Raw genomic sequence first — 23193 nt, 5'->3', positions numbered from 1 at the left:
TTAACATAAATGTAAGTAATGTGATCCCTGGCCCAACATATAAAAATGGTTGGGTGCTCCTGCGCTATTCTAATTCATACTAATACAATCTACAGCAGAGCAGGAATATACCAGAGGTCAGTAAATAAAGATCACTACAAGGAGAAATAGAATCGCTCACTCATTATAACACACAGGAAATAATAAGGAAGACATACGGAGAAGCCTGACATCCTCCTGTGCTGTCAGATACCCGAGGTCTAACGTCAGGATTCAATCATTCCCTTCTGTAACCAACACTAATAATTAAAAGGGAAAATGGACAGGATATTAAAATATGCTGTGAGCTGTAAAATACCCCTTTTTTTATTAGATTACTCTTTTTTTTTTTTTTTTTGTATGAATCTCAAGCTACCAGGTTATCAGTGATTTATTGCTCATGGTTAGTTCATAGACATATTCCTGGTCACTGACGTGAGACTCAGAGTCTTATCTACCATACAAATGAAGCCTCAGGAAATTAAAGAAGCAGAATAACAAACATATTTTTTTTTCATCTTGCAGATACTAGATCACAATACTGTACTGATGGTTTAAAACTAATAAACTATTCGTTGCAACAATAATGAAAGAAAATAAATACAATACAAAAAAAATGTAAAAAATGTTCTCATGGGAAACTAGATTACTTATATTTTCCATGATATAATGTTAAAAAGATGAGACTTTCTGCCATTAAAAGACACCTGCAAAGCATTATTGGTTTAAACTGGTGCCGTGTGTGGAGGGCTGGAGTGTGTTTAAAGGAAGATCAACTGACTCTGTACACTAAATGTAAAATTTAAACTTCACTGGAAAATGTTGCAATTTTAGTTGTAAGTATCGTCTCTCCCTCCTCATTTCTATTGCACGGGGTCAATTTACTAATGTGCGAGCAGACATGATACGATGTAGAGTATCATATCCGCTGCACATCGATAAATGCCGACAGCATACGCTGTCGGCATTTATCATTGCACCAGCAGTTCTTGTGAACTGCTGGTGCAATACCGCCCCCTGCAGATTCGCAGCCAATCTAGCGGCCGCTAGCAGGGGGTGTCAATCAACCCGATTGTATTCAATCAGGTTGATTTCTGTCCGACACCTCAGAGCAGGCGGACACGTTATGGAGCAGCGGTCTTTCGACCGCTGTTTCATAACTTCTGTTTCTGGCGAGCCGAAACACAGGGCATCAAGCTCCATATGCAGCTTGATTAATTGACCCCCACGTCTGTTCCCTCTGTTAATTCTTAACCCTTTTAGCTCCATTTTATTTTATATTCCTTACTGTCTTTTTTTTCCCTTTTCCTCACTTTTTCTCTGTATGCTCAGTTTTTACCTTGAAGGGATAGTAAAACCATTTTTTTTCTTTCATGATTTCAACTTTCTAATTTACTCCTATTATCAATTTTCTTCATTCTCTTGGTATCTTTATTTAAAGAGCTGGCCCATTTTAGATTCAGCACCTGGGTAGCGCTTGCTGACTGGTGGCTAAATGTAGCCACCAATCAGCAAGCACTATCCAGGGTGCTGAACCAAAAATTAACTGGCTCCTAAGCTTTACATTCCTGCTTTTTCAAATAAAGATTCTAAGAGAACGAAGAAAATATCATAATAGAAGTAAATTAGAAAGTTTTTTGAAATGATATGCCCTATCTGGATCATAAAAGAAAAAAAATTGGGTTCAGTATCCCTTTAACCCCTTAATGACCACAGCACTTTTCAATTTTCTGTCCGTTTGGGACCAAGGCTATTTTTACATTTCTGCGGTGTTTGTGTTTAGCTGTAATTTTCCTCTTACTCATTTACTGTACCCACACATATTATATACTGTTTTTCTCGCCATTAAATGGACTTTCTAAAGATACCATTATTTTCATCATATCTTATAATTTACTATAAAAAGTTTTATAAAATATGGGGAAAAAATCGAAAAAAAACACACTTTTTCTAACTTTGACCCCCAAAATCTGTTACACATCTACAACCACCAAAAAACACTGTGCTAAATAGTTTCTAAATTTTGTCCTGAGTTTAGAAATACCCAATGTTCACATGTTCTTTGCTTTTTTTGTAAGTTATAGGGCCATAAATACAAGTAGCACTTTGCTATTTCCAAACCATTATTTTTCAAAATTAGCACTAGTTACATTGGAACACTAATATCTTTCAGGAATCTCTGAATATCCATTGACATGTATATATTTTTTTTTAGTAGACATCCCAAAGTATTGATCTAGGCCCATTTTGGTATATTTCATGCCACCATTTCACCGCCAAATGCGATTAAATACAAAAAATCGTTCACTTTTCTACTAATTTTTTCACAAACTTTTGGTTTCTCCCTGAAATTATTTACAAACAGCTTGTGCAATTATGGCTTAAATGGTTGTAAATGCTTCTCTGGGATCCCCTTTGTTCAGAAATAGCAGACATATATGGCTTTGGCGTTGCTTTTTAGTAATTAGAAGGCTGCTAAATGCCACTGCGCACTACACGTGTATTATGCCCAGCAGTGAAGGGGTTAATTATGGAGCATGTAGGGAGCTTTTAGGGATACTTTTAGCTTTAGTGTAGTGTAGTAGACAACCCCAAATATTGATCTAGGCCAATTTTGGTATATTTCATGCCACCATTTCACCGCCAAATGCGATCAAATTAAAAAAAACTTTACATTTTTCACAATTTTAGGTTTCTCACTGAAATCATTTACAAACAGCTTGTGCAATTATGGCACAAATGGTTGTAAATGCTTCTCTGGGATCCCCTTTGTTCAGAAATAGCAGACATATATGGCTTTGGCGTTGCTTTTTGGTAATTAGAAGGCCGCCAAATGCCGCTGCATTTCACACGTGTATTATGGCTAGCAGTTAAGGGATTAATTATGTAGCTTGCAGGGTTAATTTTAGCTTTAGTGTAGAGCTCAGCCTCCCACCTGAAACATGAGACCCCCTGATCCCTCCCAAACAGCTCTCTTCCCTCCCCCACCCAGTTTAGCAACAAATATGCCTTTTTTTTTTAAAAAAAAGCCCTTTTCTGTAGTGTAGCTTCCCCCCCCCAAGACCAACCCCCCACCCCTTCCTGATCCCTTAGCTGTGTATTTCTAAATATAAAAACATTTTTTTTTTAAACTTTTAACAGTTTTATTTTTCTGTAGTGCAGCGGTTCCCTCCCGCTCCCGCCCCGTGCACGAGCCCGCCTGCCGCCCCCCGTGCACGTGCGCGCTCCCGGGCGCGCTCCCGCCTGTTCTGCCCCCGATCCCGCCCCCCTTCCCTCCACTCGGCACATCGATGGCCGCCCACCCGCCTCCCAGACTTGCTCCCACCCACCAACGATACTGGCCACCGAGTGGCTCTCTCTGCATCGGATGGCCAAGGGGGGTTATTGCAGGATGCCTCAATATCGAGGCATCACTGCAATAACCGGAAAGCAGCTGGAAGCGAGCAGGATCGCTTCCAGCTGCTTTCCAGACCAAGGACGTACGCCACATGTCCTCGGTCATTAACTGTATTTTTTTTGAGGACGTGTGGCGTACGTCCTTGGTCATTAAGGGGTTAAGGTAAAAGACTGAGCATATGGAGAAAAAGTACCACAACAGTAGCATTTTTACTACTCACCATGCTAGTGTTTTCCTCCTGCACTGCAGCTCTCTTTAAAGCCATTCTTTTATTTGAACCCATTACAGAAGTCAGTTGATAAAGCTCTGTGTCTTTATACTGGGGTCAGCCAACTTAGGGCTAGATTAAAAGTGGAGCGCACAATATCGCTTCCGCAAATGTGTGCTGGTATTACAAGTTAGGTGCAATGCGAACACGGCCTTGCGTTCGCATTGCACGGAAGCTTTGTGCTTATGATAGCGCTTCCATAAGCTCCAATGGGAGCCTTGTTTTCATGCCGTCAGACACAGGGTAAGTCGTGCAGCGATGGGCAGCAAAGCTAAATATATATGTAAATGATTATATACATATATATTTATGTGTTTATATGTATATGTATGTATATATATGTATTTAAGCATATACATATTAATTGTTTGAGAAAAAAGAGTCCCCATAGACCTCTATGTAAAGGCACGTTTCAGTCACGTTTTTTTCTAACACCCCACACCCGCCAACTTTAGCCCCTAAAAACTATTTAAAAAATAAAAGATGCTACAATTTTGTATTTTAAAAAAGGCATTACACATTTTTTGGGGGCACATTTAAAAATCATTAACGAGCGACCTTGCAGTAGCAAAAAAACAGCCACTTGTGATGGCTAGTTATTTATCACACGACCGCAAACGGGTGAATTTGCCTATTTACAGGCCTGCGATAAATTAGCGCTCCACTTGTAATCTAGGCTCTAGTACAGACATGTTGTATCCTACTCTCCTGTGACAGAAGCAGATCAGTTGTACCTTGCACTTTGGATTAGCTCACACATTATAAAGCAGACATGTTACATTTTTTAAGTTTTTATACAGTTTAAAAAGTTACATAACAAATATTTAAAAAAAAAAGCCATCAGAACAATGCAGCCTCTGAAAAAAATGTACAGCTCCCACTCTGTATTGTGCGCCTAAACTGAAGTGCATGGTATGATTTGTCAAGAAGACAACAATATCACTGATCTGTGAATGTGCACCACTTCTGTTACAAGGTACATGAATACTTCAATTTCAAGATGGCGGTGCCCAGTGTGAAGATGCAGAGCTTCACTAACTAGCACTTTCAAAGGGTTAAAATAAGCAAATAGCTTTGAAGAAAGCTGCAGGTGCATGAGAAAAATATGCTACCACATGAGTTACAATATTATGTTTATATCATTGTTTAATATTGTAACGTTTGTGGTAGCATATTGGTACCTAATAGCTCATGATATGATTGCAAATGTGGGTCATTTCACAGATTGCCATTTTTCTATGTATAACTCATGCTAAATTTCACTTGTGAGGTCATTGGGGTTTTTTTGATTACTATGTCAACCAATCACTAATTGATGACATACACAGGTGATTTGAATCAATTGTGTAACCTATCAGAGAGTTATGTTATCCCTCTATATAGCAAGTGTATTTTAGTTATTTTTATTATAGCCTGAGGAAACAGCCCTGCAAGAGGATGAGAAACGCGTCGCTTTTAAAATAAAGTTATTGATTTTCTTCTTACACTTGCTGCTGTGGTGGTGTTCATTGCTATACTACTTTGGGATTCCGTTGGATCAAATCCTAGTGTTTGCTGTGGAGTTCAATCAGCTGGGAAGCTGTGATATCCCAGCCTGCTCTTACTGCACCTGGAGGTGCTTTATATCTTGTAAGTGCAAACATTTGTCTCATTTTCTCGCCCCTGTCTATACGGTATTGGGCTATGTTTTTTTGCTCTTTATCCTTACACAGATAATGGGACCATTCTCTCAGATTTACAGACCTGATAAGACTGTCGGTTGGTAACAGTGAGCTGGACTACTGCAATGGTCCAGCCGGCTTTGTTAGCACCATTGGGTGCATCACATTTGTGAGTATATTTCTAAATTGTTTCAACAACATCATCTGTATCAGTGGTACTAGGCCATTGTGGCACCTCTGTTTCACTCTTTTTGTTAAGGTTCCTACTTGCATTATTCAGAAGTTCAACACTTTTCTTTATGGATCTCACAGTGACTATCGGTTGCAAGTTCAGCAAGGCATGTGAGCTTCATTCTCACTTACCCAGCATCTGCAAAATATCTAATAAATAATATCTTTTAAATACTAAAACCTTATCATATCTTCCCCTCTGCTTATTTCTCCCATGCCCTACGTCTAACTCCCTTTGCCTTCATACTTTTCATACGTTCTCTACACAGAAATGCCCTCCCCCATTTAATATATCCTGCCACTAGTCTCCCCATACCGGCTTTGTTTATAGACTCTTCGGCTACTCCACATTTAATTTTTCATAAACTTCCTTCAGTATCCACCTAAACTGTACAAATATTCTCTTCCCCATACACTCCCACAGCCCTTTGTTCTTTCACAAACCCCCCCATATTTCTTTGCTATTATGCTCTTTTGAAATATTCATCCATCACACAGCAATTCATTGTTTGCTAATACTCTGTGTCTTTCACACGCTTGTCATGTTTACAATAAGTCACCTTCTATCCCTCTCTTCCACAATCTGTACTCGTGCTCCCTCTGCTCAATGTAATCTGCCTTCATCATTCTCTCTCTCTGGTACCCATCCTTCTCACTTTCCTTTGTCTAAATACTTGTTATTTGCCCCCCCCCCCCTCATTTATAATATAGTCCAGTCCTGAATATCATATTATTTGTATAAACTTTATAGTTTATAGAGGTGTCAGGGAATATGATCTTGACATACTCTGTTCCTGACAGAAAAGTAAACCAAAAAAATTCAAATAAAAAATAAATAAATCAGTAATTCTAAAAATAGAGGCAAAAAAATAAAAGGTAACATCAGCAAGAGGGTTATATTTTCCAGCATAGACAACGTTAATCTAGAGATGTAAATACATTTGTATGCAAAGTTAAAGAAACAAATATGTCATGGATGTGCACACTGATCACTTGCAAGAGCTTGCCCAACCTGAAGTTCCTAGTGTAGGTATGAAATACACTGATTTATGTAACAAATTATTTAATAAGACTAAAGGCACTCACTCTGAGATCACATGATACACAATTATTAGAAAGTAACAACACTTTTGTATTTAACCCCTTAAGGACCACAGCACTTTTCCATTTTCTGTCCGTTTGGGACCAAGGCTATTTTTACATTTCTGCAGTGTTTGTGTTTAGCTGTAATTTTCCTCTTACTCATTTACTGTACCCACACATATTATATACCGTTTTTCTCGCCATTAAATGGACTTTCTAAAGATAACATTATTTTCATCATATCTTATAATTTACTATAAAAAATTTATAAAATATTAGGAAAAAATGGAAAAAAAACACACTTTTTCTAACTTTGAACCCCAAAATCTGTTACACATCTACAACCACCAAAAAACACCCATGCTAAATAGTTTCTAAATTTTGTCCTGAGTTTAGAAATACCCAATGTTTACATGTTCTTTGTTTTTTTTTTGCAAGTTATAGGGAAATAAATACAAGTAGCACTTTGCTATTTCCAAACCACTTTTTTTCAAAATTAGCGCTAGTTACATTGGGACACTGATATCTTTCAGGAATCCCTGAATATCCCTTGACATGTATATATTTTTTTTAGAAGACATCCCAAAGTATTGACCTAGGCCCATTTTAGTATACTTCATGCAACCATCTCACTACCAAATGCGATCAAATAAAAAAAAAATTTCACTTTTTCACAAATTGTTTCACAAACTTTAGGTTTCTCACTGAAATTATTTACAAACAACTTGTGCAATTATGGCATAAATGGTTGTAAATGCTTCTCTGGGATCCCCTTTGTCAGAAATAGCAGACATATATGGCTTTGGCATTGCTTTTTGGTATTTAGAAGGCCGCTAAATGCCACTGTGCACCACACGTGTATTATGCCCAGCATTGAAGGGGTTAATTAGGGAGCTTGTAGGGAGCTTGTAGGGTTAATTTTAGCTTTAGTATACCCAAAGTATTGATCTAGGTCCATTTTGGTATATTTCATGCCACCATTTCACCGCCAAATGCGAACAAATAAAAAAAAGCGTTACATTTTTCACAATTTTAGGTTTCTCACTGAAATTATTTACAAACAGCTTGTGCAATTATGGCATAAATTGTTGTAAAAGTTTCTCTGGGATCCCCTTTGTTCAGAAATAGCAGACATATATGGCTTTGGCTTTGCTTTTTGGTAATTAGAAGGCCGCTAAATGCCACTGCGCACCACACGTGTATAATGCCCAGCATTGAAGGGGTTAATTAGGGAGCTTGTAGGGAGCTTGTAGGGTTAATGTTAGCTTTAGTGTAGGTATCAACCTCCCACATGACACATCACACCCCCTGATCCCTCCCAAACAGCTCTCTTCCCTCCCCCACCCCACAATTGTCCCCGCCATCTTAAGTACTGGCAGTAAGTCTGCCAGTACTAAAATAAGAGTTTTTTGGAGATTTAAAAAAAAAAATAATAATAATTCTGCTCTGTAGGATCCCCCCTTAGCCCCCAACCTCCCTGATCCCCCCCAAACAGCTCTCTAACCCCCCTCTCTGCCTTATTATGCGCCATATTGGGTACTGGCAGCTGTCTGCCAGTACCCAGTTTGAAATCAAATATTTTTTATCAAATTTTTTATTTTATTATTTTAAAACTACTATTTTCTGTAGTGTAGCTGCCCCCCCTCAACCCCCAACCTCCCACCCTCCCAGATCGTTAAAATGTATAATGTTCCCACCCTCTCTCCCACCAAGTACCACCTTACTTGTTGTTCCATAGTGTAGGGTTCCCACTCCCGCGTGCGCACCCGCTCACGCGTACACACACGCTCACGTGTGTAGGGTTCCCACTCCCGCGCGCGCACCCGCGCACGTGCGCGCACTCGATCCCGCCCCCCTTCCCACCGATGGCCACCCACCCGCCTCCCTGGATCAGCTCCCACCCACCAACGAACATAACCATTGATGGCCGATGCAGAGAGGGCCACAGGGTGTCTCTCTCTGCATCGGACGGCTGAAAAATGTTATAGCAGGATGCCTCAATATCGAGGCATCACTGCTATAACATGAAAGCAGTTGGAAGTGATCAGGATCGCTTCCACTGCTTTCAAAGACCAACGACGTACGGGGTACGTCCTTGGTCATTAACTGCATTTTTTTGCAGGACGTACCCCATACGTCGTTGGTCGTTAAGGGGTTAAAAATCATTCCTACTTTTATGCAGTACAAAGTACAGATCAATCAGTTGACTTCTACCAGAATATAGTAGAAAAATAATTAACAAGACTCACAGAACAAAGTTAAGCAAAGAAATTACAGAGATAATCTGACTAAATCAGAAAGACAAGCTCTTTCACAACTAAAACACAATGAGGACATTATCATTATACATACAGACGGGAGTGGTACTAAATAGACAAGATTATAGATCAGAGGTTCTATCACAATTAAACAATAATGATATTTATATCAAACTTACATTCAATCCCACTCATAGATTTTAAGCACAGCTCTCCTCTTTGTTAGGCCCAACTATATATCAGGCTTAGATTACTAAATGGTAGCTGAATACATTTTAGTAAAGGTCCCACTTGTCCCACTATTCTGCATAGTGCCCTAGATACATAAAACTTTGGCTAAACCACGGGTTGGTCCATAGTGGCCTGTAATGGGTCACTGTGCAGGAAACTGGGAGTGGTTAGATCATATTTTACAACCTTCCGGCTCACTGGAAACAGGAGTTAAGAACTCGTCAGCCACCTTTTAGATACGATTGGGATGATTGACACCCCCTGCTAGAGGCCAATTGGTTGTGAATATGCAGGCAGCGGCATTGCACAAGCATTTCTTGTGACAGTGTAAGCGGTCGGCATTTAGCGCTGCAGGACGGACATGATTCTATATAGCAATTCATGTCCGCCCGGGGTTTGATAAATCTACCCCTAAGTATCTATATACAAAAAGCATTTTTATATGATATTTTGTATTGTTACAGATGCAGTTGTATTATGTGAAGTTATGTATCTAGTATATATCACTAGAATTGAGTATTTGTTGAGTTACACATTTTTTATAAGCATAAATATCAACTACATTTGTACGTTAACACCAACCTTCCTTTGTTAGTGAGTAGTAGGTGTGCACTCTGTGCTTTTGTGACTGGTGAATCAGCACTTTAAATAGCTAATAGAATAGGAAACCTGCAGATCTCTGATGAATCGCATGTGCGAAAAGCAGTGATATCTGGTGCTACAATGTTAACCCAACTATGTATACTGGATGCAGAATAAACCTCCTTGCTTATTTAATTTATCTGAGATCTGAGTGTCTTCTTTTTTGCATTACTTCCAGTAGTGCATTGCTGCAATTGAGCCTACCTAGGTATGCTTTTTTTAACAAAGGATAACAAAAGAACAAATCAAATTACAAAATAGAAGGCAATTGGAAAGTTGTTTCAAATTGCTTTGTCTGAATCATGAAAGATAAATGTTGTGTTTCATGTCCCTTTAAGCGTAGATAATCTAACCAGAAAGATGTAAAAACTGTAAAATGATTGTGACACTGTGGGTGACATATTAGCTTACCTCAATACCTTTCATAAGATATCTGAACTCTGGGCAAATGAAGGCGCTCCCTGCATAGGCTGCATCAACATGTAGCCACATATTTTCTTTATTGCCTGTTGGGAAATATTATTTGATTAATATAATTTAAGCATTACATGTTTTATTTGTTGGCTATCTGCCGCTGCACTAAGTTATAGGATATGAAAGTTTTTTGTCTAGATTACTCTCCACACAAAATACACAAATACCAAATTAAAAGAAAAGTAGGAGTTACATTGCTAGATTGTTAATGAATAGAGCCAGTTTGAAGCCATCCCTTCTGCAGAAAAGCCTTTCCAGCAATTTAGAAAAACTGTTTTAACCACATGAACAAATCAAGAAGTATTTTTTGGGTTTCATGTATTTGCAGTGGTTTATCTTATTTCTAAGGAAAAGTAGCAAAAATGTGACATTTTCTGCATTCATCTGAAAACAAATGCACATGTTTAATTAATGCTGAATTATTTAGCTGACACGTTTTACTTTTACTTTAAAGGGACACTCAATCAAAATTAAACTTTCATTATTCAGATAGAGAATGCCATTTTAAACAACTTTCCAATTTACTTCCATTAACAAAATGTGCACAGTCTTTTTATATTTAAACTTTTTGAGTCACCGGCTCCTACTGAGCATGTGCAAGAATAAGTGTGTATGCATTTGTGAATGGCTGATGGCTGTCACATGGTACGTGTATGCATTTGTCACATGGTACAGGGGGAGTGGAAAAAGACATAATTTTTTTTTTGTCAGAAAAAAAAATCTAACACACCGGTAGTGGAGGGGAGCCTTCAAGCTCTCTCTTCTAACACTACCTTACCCCCCCTCCCCCATACGGGGGCTGTATTTTTGGTGCGGTTAGGGATTATTTATTTTATCCTCCGCACTCCCTATTTGGCAGAGTGTAGTAGTCTCTGCCCAACCCGGAGAACCTGGTGGAATCTAGTGCATACCCTTCCTTATCTCCCATAGTTTTACCTCACACCCTTATTTCCCTCCTTTTTTTTTTTTTTTTTTTCTCTCTCTCCACTCACAATGAAAGTGGGCACGCTGAACGTTAGAGGCCTGAACTCCCCCACTAAGAGAAGCTTACTCCTCAAATTTTTGAAAACCCAATGTCTCGACGTTATATATATACAGGAGACTCACTGGACGGAGTCTCGGGCCGCCATGTTCCACCCCAGGGATTTCCCGATCCGCTTGTCCTCCACGTTCCACAAAAAAGACAGGGGAGTTACTGTCTTAATTGGTAGACATGTCTCCTACGAGCCCATCTACCTTGAAACGGACCCTTCTGGCCGTTACATAATATGTGTCTGCCGATTGGATAATAATCTGGTCACGTTAGTCGCTCTGTATTCCCCCAATGTCAACCAGACTCGCTTCCTTGGCATCCTGTTGGGTAAAGTAAGTCGACTTAAACAGGGCCATGTTATTATAGGTGGTGATTGTAATCTGGTGTGGGACCCGCGCAGGCATAGAAAGTCACAAAGGAAGGGACCCCCACACCGAGGAGAAGACCATTATTCTCTCCTCTTCAGAAATGTTGTCTCACAACACTCATACCACGATGTCTGGAGGGCCCTACATCCTGATGTCGATGACTACACTTGTTACTCGACCTCCTTTCAGTCTTTTTCTCGGCTTGATTATTTTTTTTGTCACTCATGGACATTACAGACGGTTGCGGCGGCTAGGATTGTACCTTGCGTTTGGTCAGATCATGACGCAGTAGTTGTGGATATCACTTTCTCTCCCTCTGGGGAGGGTAGACACTCTTGGCGTCTACCAGAACACCTCCTCGCGGACCCACAAATCCCACTTTGGATACGGGAAATAGAGGAGTTTTTGAATATAAATGATGCAGGAACTACATCCGCGCTAACCCTGTGGGCGTCGCTTAAGGCTTATCTCCGCGGGCTCTTCATGCAGAAGTCCTCAGAGATTAGACGGCACAGAGGAGCCAGCCTGGCCCAACTGTATCATGATTACTCTATCTCTAGGACTCAACTCAGGAAAACCAGAACAGACTCCTTGGTCAGGAAGGTTCAGAATCTCAAAAAGCATATTGAAACTTATGAACTAGAGAGGGTCCAGAGAGGACTCTATCTCCTGAAGCAGAGATACTACCACAAAGGAGACAGGGCGGACCGACTCCTGGCCCACAAACTTCAACAGAAAACCTTATTGAACAAGATAGCTTACATCAAAAGAGACAGCAGAAAATTTTATTCTCCTAGTGATATAGGAGATGTCTTTGCAGACTACTACAGTGGTTTATACCAGATCTCTGCTGATCCCTATTCCCACTATAGGCCGGCACACGCTATCCCCAAGTTTCTTAGCAGACTTCAACTGCCGCAGGTTCCAGATGATATGAGAGACCTTCTCACTGCCCCTATCACAGTGGAGGAGATTGAGAAGACGATCAAAAGTCTTAAGGCACATAAATCTCCTGGGCCGGATGGCTTTGATGCCATGTTCTATAAAAAATGTATTACCCCATTATGTCCTCTTCTTGCCCGAGTGTTTGGTGAGGCCATGGATGCTGGTAGCTTCCCCCGGGAATTCCTAGAGGCATCAATTATAACTATACCCAAACCTGGGAAAAGCCCTGATCTATGTGAGAATTACCGCCCAATATCTCTTATTAATGGAGATGTTAAACTATACGCAAAATTTTTAGCCTCAAGGCTGAATAAAACCCTCCCAGGTCTGATTCACCAAGATCAGGTGGGATTTACTCCGGGACGGCAGGGCTCAGACAATACCAGGCGCCTGTTGAATATCTTCTCTGAGACGGCTGCACTTAAGATCCCACTGGTTACCCTGTCGTTAGATGCTGAGAAAGCATTCGACAGGGTCCGGTGGGAATATATGGTCGAGGTCCTGCGTTCTTTTGGATTTCCCTCTGCATTTATCACAGCGGTAATGGCCCTATACTCAGGCCCATCCGCTAGAGTCAGAGGACTGGGGTTTGTTTCTAAAGCTTTTGAGATTAAGAACGGCACGAGACAGGGGTGCCCCTTGTCGCCACTTCTTTTTGCTCTCATAATGGAACCGCTGGCAACGAAACTTCGAGCATCCCCCTCTATACAACCCCTGGTGTTGCATGATATCCCGCAAGTCCTAGCACTATTCGCGGATGACTTGACAATCTTTTTAGCAAGTCCTGAGGAGTCGCTCCCCGAATTGTTCAAGATCTTGACCGAGTTTGCTAACCTAACATATTACAAGCTCAACTACACCAAGACTGAAGCCTATGCTATTGGTCTAGATGAGAACACTCTAGAGACTCTAAGAAGAACATATCCATTTAAATGGTCAACCGAAGGACTGAAGCATCTGGGGGTAGTGCTCTCTCATGACCCTAAACGAATAGTGACTGCAAACTACGGATCACTACTCAAAGAATTCCAACAGACTGTTTCTAGTTGGAAGATGCCGGAGGTCTCCTGGACGGGTAGAGTTGCGGCTGTAAAAATGCTCTTACTCCCAAAACTGATCTATTTCTTTCGATGCCTCCCGGTTCCTGTTCCGGCATATCTTCTCAATCACTTTCAATCCATCTTTACTAAATACGTGTGGAGGGGACGCCACGTGCGGCTTCCCCTGACCCAACTACAAAAGCCAAAATGATGTGGAGGCTTGTCGATGCCAAACATTACATTATACTATAAGGCTGCTATGCTCTCGCATATTACCGCCTGGGGGGTGAAGGATTGCTCTGCAAGATGGTACCAACTAGAACAGGGCTCATTGCCCGCTGGTGTGGACTTGGCCAATCTCATATGGATCCCAGATCACGCAGAAGTACTGAGCGGAATACATTGCCGCACAATCAAGACCTGTCTGAAGCTTTGGAGAGAGCTACGATCTCTTGATTCAGTGGCCCCGCACCCCTCCCCTATACACTCTATTAAAGCTTTAATGCAATGCCTTCCTGAATCACACCCCAGGAAATGGGAAACCCTGGGGATCGGACTACTCTCAGATTTATATAGGGGAGAGACGCTTTGGCTATCCCACCCCAAACTTACCCGACAGACAACTTCCCTAGGGAGTTGCAATTTGAATATCTCCGCTTAGTTTCGCTCCTTTTATCCTGGGGATTTCAGAAAACTAACATGAGAGTGCTCACCAAATGGGAAAGGAGGTGGTTGGTTGGTAGGCCTCTACGTGGCTCCCTATCGTTCCACTACAGAATCCTCCTTAACTCCCCTCACTTCTTAAAAACCCGGACCACAGAGGACTGGGAGAGAGATTTGGGGGTAGTGACATCAGACGACAAATGGCAGCGTGCTCTCCAGGATGCTGGTGCAGCGGTGCGCTGCTCCAACCTCTTCGAACTATACCTTAAAATCCTACTTCGGTGGCATTGGGTCCCAACCAGGCTACACAGAATATATCCCTCCAAATCAGCGGACTGTTGGAGAGGATGCGCCCAGCGAGGTACCCACCTACATATCTGGTGGGAATGCCCCAAACTGAACCAATTCTGGACTCAGGTAGCGAGGCTGCTCTGGAGACTGGGTCTGGTGGATGACCTCACAGGAGATACGGCGCTCTTTCATCTTGGCTTGCAGAGCCTCCCAAGGGCATCCCGCCTACTAGGTGTTGTCATCCTTTTAACGGCAAAACTAGTAATAGCTAGGCAATGGATGAAACAAACCCCGGTTACACTTACCCCAGTCCTTGAGTCCTTGGACTACATTCAAAACATGGAAGAATACGCGTTAAGGGTCGAAGGTCGTTATGACTTCTATTGCTCTATATGGTTGACTTGGGAAGAGTTTAGGAGACCTGACAAGGCCGACGCTCTGGGAGATGAACAGATAGTTGGACAACTCTAACCCTGGGTGGTGGCCTGGCGGCCTGGCTACTCCTCCACCCTTCAGTGATCCTCCGCTCTCTCCCCCCCCTTTTTTTTTTTTTTTTTTTTTTTTTTTCCCCCACTTCCTTCCCCCCCTACCCACTTCTTTTCCTACCTTACCCTTCCCCCACATTTTGACCATGGTTCTCGGGGAAATACCCCTTCACTGTATTCATGAGTTGACCTCCAGATATTCCCCCCTTCAGAACCTAACAAATATCACAATGATTGTCTTAAGATGATGACAATTACTCGAACTTAGTTTCTTCTCTATATGTCCTATACTGCGAACCCTTGATCCAGAGAGTTTCTGTCTCCCAATAAGTACCAGTTTACAGGGCCCATAAGTGGTCCTAAGTTACACTGTTGACGCTTGCATGTTATGTTAACTTATTATATGAAAAGAGGCATTATTAAGGGCAATACCATGTTCCCATTATAGCTCAGTGTACCTATGTTTGACAGCAGGAATTATTGTCATATAATACTGTTTGAGATATTGTCCTTGCTACTGTGATTGTAACTTTACTTATTTCATTGCCTCAATAAAAATAAAATTAAAAAAAAAAAAAAAAAAAAATCTACTACTCATTTGAAGTTCAGACTAAGGGGGGTAGTTATCAACGTGTCAACTTTCCTGCCTTCGCCGGTTCAATACGCCCGCCTAAGCTCGCCTACCTTCGCCGCCGCGGACCTGAAAAAATTCGCCTAAGTTATCAATAAATCTGTAAAAAAGCCATGCACCAAGTACGGGGCGATGAGCAGCGGATTGTGAGAGTTATCACTCATCCGATCTCGCTGCTCTTCGGCTTTTTGACAGCTTTATTGCTAGCCTGTCACTAAGCACCCACACTAACTACACTGTTCTACCCCCTATACCGGCGCCTCCGGAGCCCCCCGCAACTCAATAAAGTTACTAACCCCTAAACTGCCGCTACTAGACCCCGCCGCAACTCTTATAAATGTATTAACCCCTAACCCCTAGCAAAAGAGCTGAATTCTTTGGGGCATGCCCCGCAAAGGGCCCTTTTAAGGGCTGGTAAGGTAAAAGAGCTTTGAACTTTTGTAATTTAGAATAGGGTAGGGCATTTTTTTATTTTGGGGGTCTTTGTTATTTTATTAGGGGGCTTAGAGTAGGTGTAATTAGTTTAAAATTGTTGTAATATTTTTCTAATGTTTGTAAATATTTTTTTATTTTTTGTAACTTAGTTCTTTTTTATTTTTTGTACTTTAGTTAGTTTATTTAATTGTATTTATTTGTAGGAATTGTATTTAATTTATTTATTGATAGTGTAGTGTTAGGTTTAATTGTAGATAATTGAAGGTAGTTTATTTAATTAATTTATTGATAGTGTAGTGTTAGGTTTAATTGTACCTTAGGTTAGGATTTATTTTACAGGTAATTTTGTTATTATTTTAACTAGGTAACTATTAAATAGTTATTAACTATTTAATAGCTATTGTACCTGGCTAAAATAATTACAAAGTTGCCTGTAAAATAAATATTAATCCTAAAATAGCTACAATATAATTATAATTTATATTGTAGCTATATTAGGGTTTATTTTACAGTTAAGTATTTAGCTTTAAATAGGAATAATTTATTTAATAAGAGTTAATTTATTTCGTTAGATTTAAATTATATTTAATTTAGGGGGGTGTTAGGGTTAAAGTTAGACTTAGCTTTAGGGGTTAATAAATTTATTAGAGTAGCGGTGAGCTCCTGTCTGCATATTAGGGGTTAATAGTTGAAGTTAGCTGTCGGCAATGTTAGGGAGGGCAGATTAGGGGTTACTACTATTTCTTATAGGGTTATTGAGGTGGGAGTGAGGCGGATTAGGGGTTAATACATTTATTATAGTAGTGCTCAGGTCTGGTCGGCAGATTAGGGGTTAATAAGTGTAGTTAGGTGGAGGCGACATTGGGGGCGGCAGATTAGGGGTTAATAAATATAATATAGGGGTCGGCGATGTTAGGGCAGCAGATTAGGGGTACATAGGGATAATGTAGGTGGCGGGGGTGTACGGAGCGGCAGATTAGGGGTTAAAAATAATATGCGGGGTCAGCGATAGCGGGGGTGGCAGATTAGGGGTTAATAAGTGTAAGGTTAGGGGTGTTTAGACTCGGGGTACATGTTAGAGTGTTAGGTGCAGACGTAGGAAGTGTTTCCCCATAGGAAACAATGGGGCTGCGTTAGGAGCTGAACGCAGCTTTTTTGCAGGTGTTAGGTTTTTTTTCAGCTCAAACAGCCCCATTGTTTTCTATGGGGGAATCGTGCACAAGCACGTTTTTGAAGCTGGCCTCGTCCGTAAGCACTGCTGGTATCGAGAGTTGCAGTGGCGTTAAATTATGCTCTACGCTCCCTTTTTGGAGCCTAACACACTGAAAACCCAGCCATTCTGTGAACTCTAAATACCAGCGGTATTTAAAAGGTGCGGCCAGAAAAAAGCATGCGTAGCTAACGCACCCCTTTGGCCGCAAAACTCTAAATCTAGGCGTAAGATAGCTACAATGTAATTAATAATTACATTGTCGCTATTTTAGGTTTTATATTTATTTTACAGGTAACTTTGTATTTATTTTAGCTAGTTAGAATAGTTATTAAATAGTTATTAACTATTTAATAACTACCTAGCTAAAAGAAATACAAAATTACCTGTAAAATAAATCCTAACCTAAGTTACAATTAAACCTAACACTACACTATCATTTAATTAATTAAATTAATTAACTACAAATAACTACAATTAAATACAATTACATAAACTAACTAAAGTACAAAAAATAAAAAAAGCTAAGTTACAAAAAATAAAAAAAATAAGTTACAAACATTTAAAAAATATTACAACAATTGTAAGCTAATTACACCTAATCTAAGCCCCCTAATAAAATAACAAGGCCCCCAAAATAAAAAAATGCCCTACCCTATTCTACATTAAAAAAGTTCAAAGCTCTTTTACCTTACCAGCCCTTAAAAGGGCCTTTTGTTGGGCATGCCCCAAAGAAAACTGCTCTTTTGCATGTAAAAGAAAAATACAACCCCCCCAACATTAAAACCCACCACCCACATAGCCCTAATCTAACCCAAACCCCCGAATAGAATAGGATCAGCCAATAGAATGCGATCTCAATCTGATTGGCTGATTCAATCAGCCAATCAGATTTTTCCTACCTTAATTCCGATTGGCTGATAGAATCCTATCAGCCAATCGGAATTGAAGGGACGCCATCTTGGATAACGTCCCTTAAAGGAGCCTTCATTCATCGGTAGTCCGTCGGGGAAGAAGGATGTTCCGGGTCGGTGGGATGAAGATGGATCCTGAAGAAAGAAGATTGAAGACCCCGCTTGGAAGATGACATCGCCCGGATAGAAGACTTCTTCAGCGCCGCTTGGAAGATGACATCGCCCGGATGGAAGACTTCTTCAGCGCCACCTGGAGGATCACTTCATCGGATGGAAGATTTCTTCAGCGCCCCTTGGAGGATCACTTCTGCCGCTCTGGATCTCCTCTTCAGTTCCATTGGTGGCTCGGCTGAGTGAAGACGACTCAAGGTAGGATGATCTTCAGGGGATTAGTGTTAGGTTATTTTAAGGGGGGTTTGGGTTAGATTAGGGGTATGTGGGTGGTGGGTTTTAATGTTGGGGGGGGTTGTATTTTTCTTTTACAGGCAAAAGAACAGTTTTCTTTGCGGCATGCCCCACAAAAGGCCCTTTTAAGGGCTGGTAAGGTAAAAGAGCTTTGAACTTTTTTAATGTAGAATAGGGTAGGGCATTTTTTTATTTTGGGGGGCTTTGTTATTTTATTAGGGGACTTAGATTAGGTGTAATTAGCTTAAAATTGTTGTAATATTTTTTAAATGTTTGTAACTTATTTTTTTTATTTTTTGTAACTTAGCTTTTTTTATTTTTTGTACTTTAGTTAGTTTATGTAATTGTATTTAATTGTAGTTATTTGTAGTTAATTTATTTAATTAATTTAATGATAGTGTAGTGTTAGGTTTAATTGTAACTTAGGTTAGGATTTATTTTACAGGTTATATTTTGTATTTCTTTTAGCTAGGTAGTTATTAAATAGTTAATAACTATTTAATAACTATTCTAACTAGCTAAAATAAATACAAAGTTACCTGTAAAATAAATATAAATCCTAAAATAGCTACAATGTAATTATTAATTACATTGTAGCTATCTTAGGGTTTATTTTTCAGGTAAGTATTTAGTTTTAAATAGGAATAATTTATTTGATGATAGTGTAGTGTTAGGTGTAATTGTAACTTAGGTTAGTTTTTATTTTACAGGTAAATTTCTCATTATATTAGCTAGATAAGCTATTAAATAGTTAATAACTATTTAATAGCTATTGTACCTAGTTAAAATAAATTGAAAGTTACCTGTAAAATAAAAATAAATCCTAAGATAGCTACAATATAATTATGATTTATATTGTAGCTATATTAGGGTTTATTTTAAAGGTAAGTATTTAGTTTTAAATAGGATTAATTTAGTTAATAATAGAAATATTATTTAGATTTATTTAATTAATATTTAAGTTAGGGGGGTGTTAGGGTTAGTGTTAGACTTAGGTTTAGGGGTTAATAATTTTATTACAGTGGCGGCGGTGTAGGGGGGGCAGGATAGGGGTTAATAAATGTATTATAGATGGCGACGGTGTAGGGGGGGCAGATTAGGGGTTAATAACTTTATTATAGAGGGCGGCGGTATAGGGGGGCAGGATAGGGGTTACTAGGTATAATGTAGGTTGCAGCGGTGTCCGGGAGTGGCGGTTTAAGGGTTAATATGTATAGAGTAGCTTGCGGTGGGCTCCGGCAGTGGCGGTTTAGGGGTTAATATGTATAGAGTAGCTTGCGGTGGGCTCCGGGAGCGGCGGTTTAGGGGGAAAACACTTTATTTAGTTGCTGCGGTGTAGGGGGGACAGATTAGGGGTGTTTAGACTCGGGGTACATGTTAGGGTGTTAGGTGTAGACAGCTCCCATAGAAATCAATGGGATGTCTGGCAGCAGCGAACTTGTACTTTCGCTATGGTCAGACTCCCATTGATTCCTATGGGATCCGCCACCTCCAGGGCGGCGGTTTGAAAACCAGGTACGCTGAGCCGGAAAAGTGCAGAGCGTACCTGCTAGTTTTTTGATAACTAGCAAAAGTAGTCAGATTGTGCCGCACTTGTGTGCGGAACATCTGGAGTGACGTAAGAATCGATCTGTGTCGGACTGAGTCCGGCGGATCGAAGCTTACGTCTCTAAATTCTACTTTTGCCGGTCTCTAGCCTTTGATAACTAAGGCAAATCAGCCTCGCCACAAATACGCTGCGGAATTCCAGCGTATTTGAGGTTGACGGCTTGATAACTACCCCCCTAAGTGCTATTGCATTGTCTTGTTATCTTGCATTTGTTGATTATGCAAATCTACTGTGTTAACTGGTCCTCATTTTTATTTTGCTTTTACAAAGGTCTTTAAAGATCAATGAGAAAATCCTCTTGCACATGTAGTGATGACTTTGTTTCTTATAATATTGCATTTGGTGTTACATTGCTTAATAATTCTAACAGTTTTTAGTAATTCAAAAATAGTGGGCAGGGTTGGGCGGAGTCAGGAGGTGGGTAAAGGAACGGGGGGAGGTGCAGGAGGTCTGGTACATTAATGCTCACTCAAACTCACACATGCACTTACACTCACATTATAAAACCTTCTTTTAACTGCATATCATGAACATCTAAAGATGCTATACCAGGCAATACTCAGGGTTTACAACCCTACAAGTTTCCAGAGGATTGCCATGAATTAAAGGAAATATCAACAATTATATGTCAAATGTTTTAAAATCATTTTAAATGGCGTGCCTTGCATTCCTATTGGCTGATTTGATTTTGGAAATTCAAATCAGCCAATAGGATGAGAGCTACTGAAATCCTATTGGCTGTTCAAATTAGCCAATAGGATGAAAGCTAATGAAATTCTATTGGCTGATTTGAATTTGCAAAATCAAATCAGCCAATAGGAATGCAAGGGACGCCATCTTGAATCGCGTACCTTGCATTGAAGATTCAGGGTTTGGGCTTTTAGCAAAAGAGCTAAATGCCCTTTTTAGAGGAAAGCAAAAGAGCTAAATGCCCTTTTAAGGGCAATGCCCTTATACTATCCAACACACTGAAAATCAAAACATTTGTGGAGAAATAAGTTAAGAGTTATTTATTTAAAAAATGTATTAACGTTATTCATATTCATAGACTTACAAATTGGACCAAGTTCCACAAGGTTATCAAATGAGCAAGATGCAGTTGTTCCAAGAGTGGCACAAAACTATAAAATAGGAAAGAATAAAAATATTATTTATTTTCTTTACAGACAGGCTTTAGAAAAAAAATATTAATTTGTCTGTGAATATGGTTCTAAGTTTACAGACTCAATTTAAAGTGAGATTAAATTAATTTAAATTAACATTTTCCTGTAAAATGTATCTAAAAGATGATTTTTAGAATAGATAGATATATAGTAAATCTTTTGCATGAAAAAAGTTTTATGCTAACATGTTTAAATAGTGCACATTTATATGCATACATATATATATATTTTTAAAGTTTGATGTCACTTTAAGATTTACTATTTAAGGAACACTAAAATCACCTTAAAGCATATTGTTTTTTGATACAGTACTTTATAGATTTATCATACAAATGAAAAAGCAGTAGTAATATTATGACCTTTGAAAAACAAAGGCATAAAGCTATTTTGCACAAATATTTTCAACGCTATAAATGGACACCCCTGATTTATAAGTTTGAGGATCAAATCTCATGATGCATATGCAATTCAAAACAAGTTTGGCTTAAGATTAGTATCTACCAAAATGTGCAAGTTGTATAAATTGTATGATCAACCATGGCCCCTGACTATCTTTTTCTGTGGACAACTTGCTAGACTGACATAATATTCATAAGGTACCAGTCGCAGTGCCACAGACTAAACTGATACATCAAGCTAAGCAAGAACAAAATTCTCTCTCTCTCTATATATATATATGCTCAATACAAGCCGGTGACAGGGGCACCCATCCAGGGTCCCGCTTTTTCTGGGGCCCCACACTTTGAGAGCTGAGGGTATGACAAGGTGCAATGTATATCCTGTATTTAGTTTATGAAGAAGTGTTTATGGTATCAGGAGATGTAATATTATTATTATTATCATTTATTGGTATAGCGCCGCCAAATTCCGTAACGCTGTTCTCTTCTTTATATAGGTAACACTGAATGCTGGGACACGTGTGGGCCATACAGGGGGCAGGGTATACAGGGGGAGGGCTGGGCTGCGGGCCCCCGCAAATTTGTCTTGCCCAGGGCCCCACAAATTTTAAGGGTGTCCCTGGCTCAATATCAGTGGTAACAGAAAGTAGTATTAACCCCTTGGTTGCCCTAACCCTGACCACAAACCTAACCTTCATCCCTGAGTAAGTCATTGGTCACTCCAGAAATACTGCTGATGATAAAACATTTTCTCAACAGTCATGTTGCAGGAATAGTAAGGTGACAGGCAAAATTTGCATCCCTGATATTTTTTTGATTGCATGAAGCACTTTTCTCTTTGGAAGTAAATAGTACAGACCATTAGCCACCTCATCACCTGGAATCTCAAGTTAATTATAGTTTAGTTTTCATTAAAGTCCACCTCTAAATTGCAAAAATGGAGAGATACAAATCTAATCTACTATGCAAACAAGTTTACTGTTAACATTAGTAGGCTGGGAAGAGACTGAATATGTCTGCAAGGCTGCAGGTGTTTTAGAGCATGTACTGTAAAGATCACATCATTATTGCCTTTGGGGATCAGTGTTGTCTGCCTGGTTAATTAAGTCATGACCAGCCATGGGTCTGGATATATTCTTGTACAATAGAAATATCTCTTGAACATAAAAACGCTGATGCAAAGAAAAGTCAGCTTCATTTTTTTTATGTGTATATAAATTGTTAAAAATCCATAAAGTTTAAACAGTCACCTTAGATTTTGCAGTTGAGCTAAAGTATTAAAAAATACTACACATATTGGTCATAGAGTATATGACATAGGTTTAAGAACATTTATTTGA

At 39.7% G+C, this 23193-nt stretch overlaps 1 protein-coding gene across 3 annotated transcripts in view; it reads right to left on the bottom strand.

Annotated features, from left to right (window-relative positions):
- Positions 1–23193, bottom strand: part of DDC (dopa decarboxylase) — a 222497-nt gene that overhangs the window by 72714 nt on the left and 126590 nt on the right. For all 3 annotated transcript variants that reach the window (XM_053714306.1, XM_053714307.1, XM_053714308.1), the window contains exons 7-8: positions 21347–21413; positions 10201–10295 (exon numbers count right to left, since the gene is read on the bottom strand). In XM_053714306.1, the coding sequence (XP_053570281.1) occupies positions 10201–10295; positions 21347–21413 (162 nt within the window). The remainder of the gene's footprint in view (positions 1–10200; positions 10296–21346; positions 21414–23193) is intronic.

Source organism: Bombina bombina, chromosome 5, assembly GCF_027579735.1.
Source record: "Bombina bombina isolate aBomBom1 chromosome 5, aBomBom1.pri, whole genome shotgun sequence".
Lineage (NCBI taxonomy): Eukaryota > Metazoa > Chordata > Amphibia > Anura > Bombinatoridae > Bombina > Bombina bombina.
The sequence above is the reverse complement of the archived record's forward strand: the minus strand, read 5'-3'. Positions and strand labels throughout refer to the sequence as shown.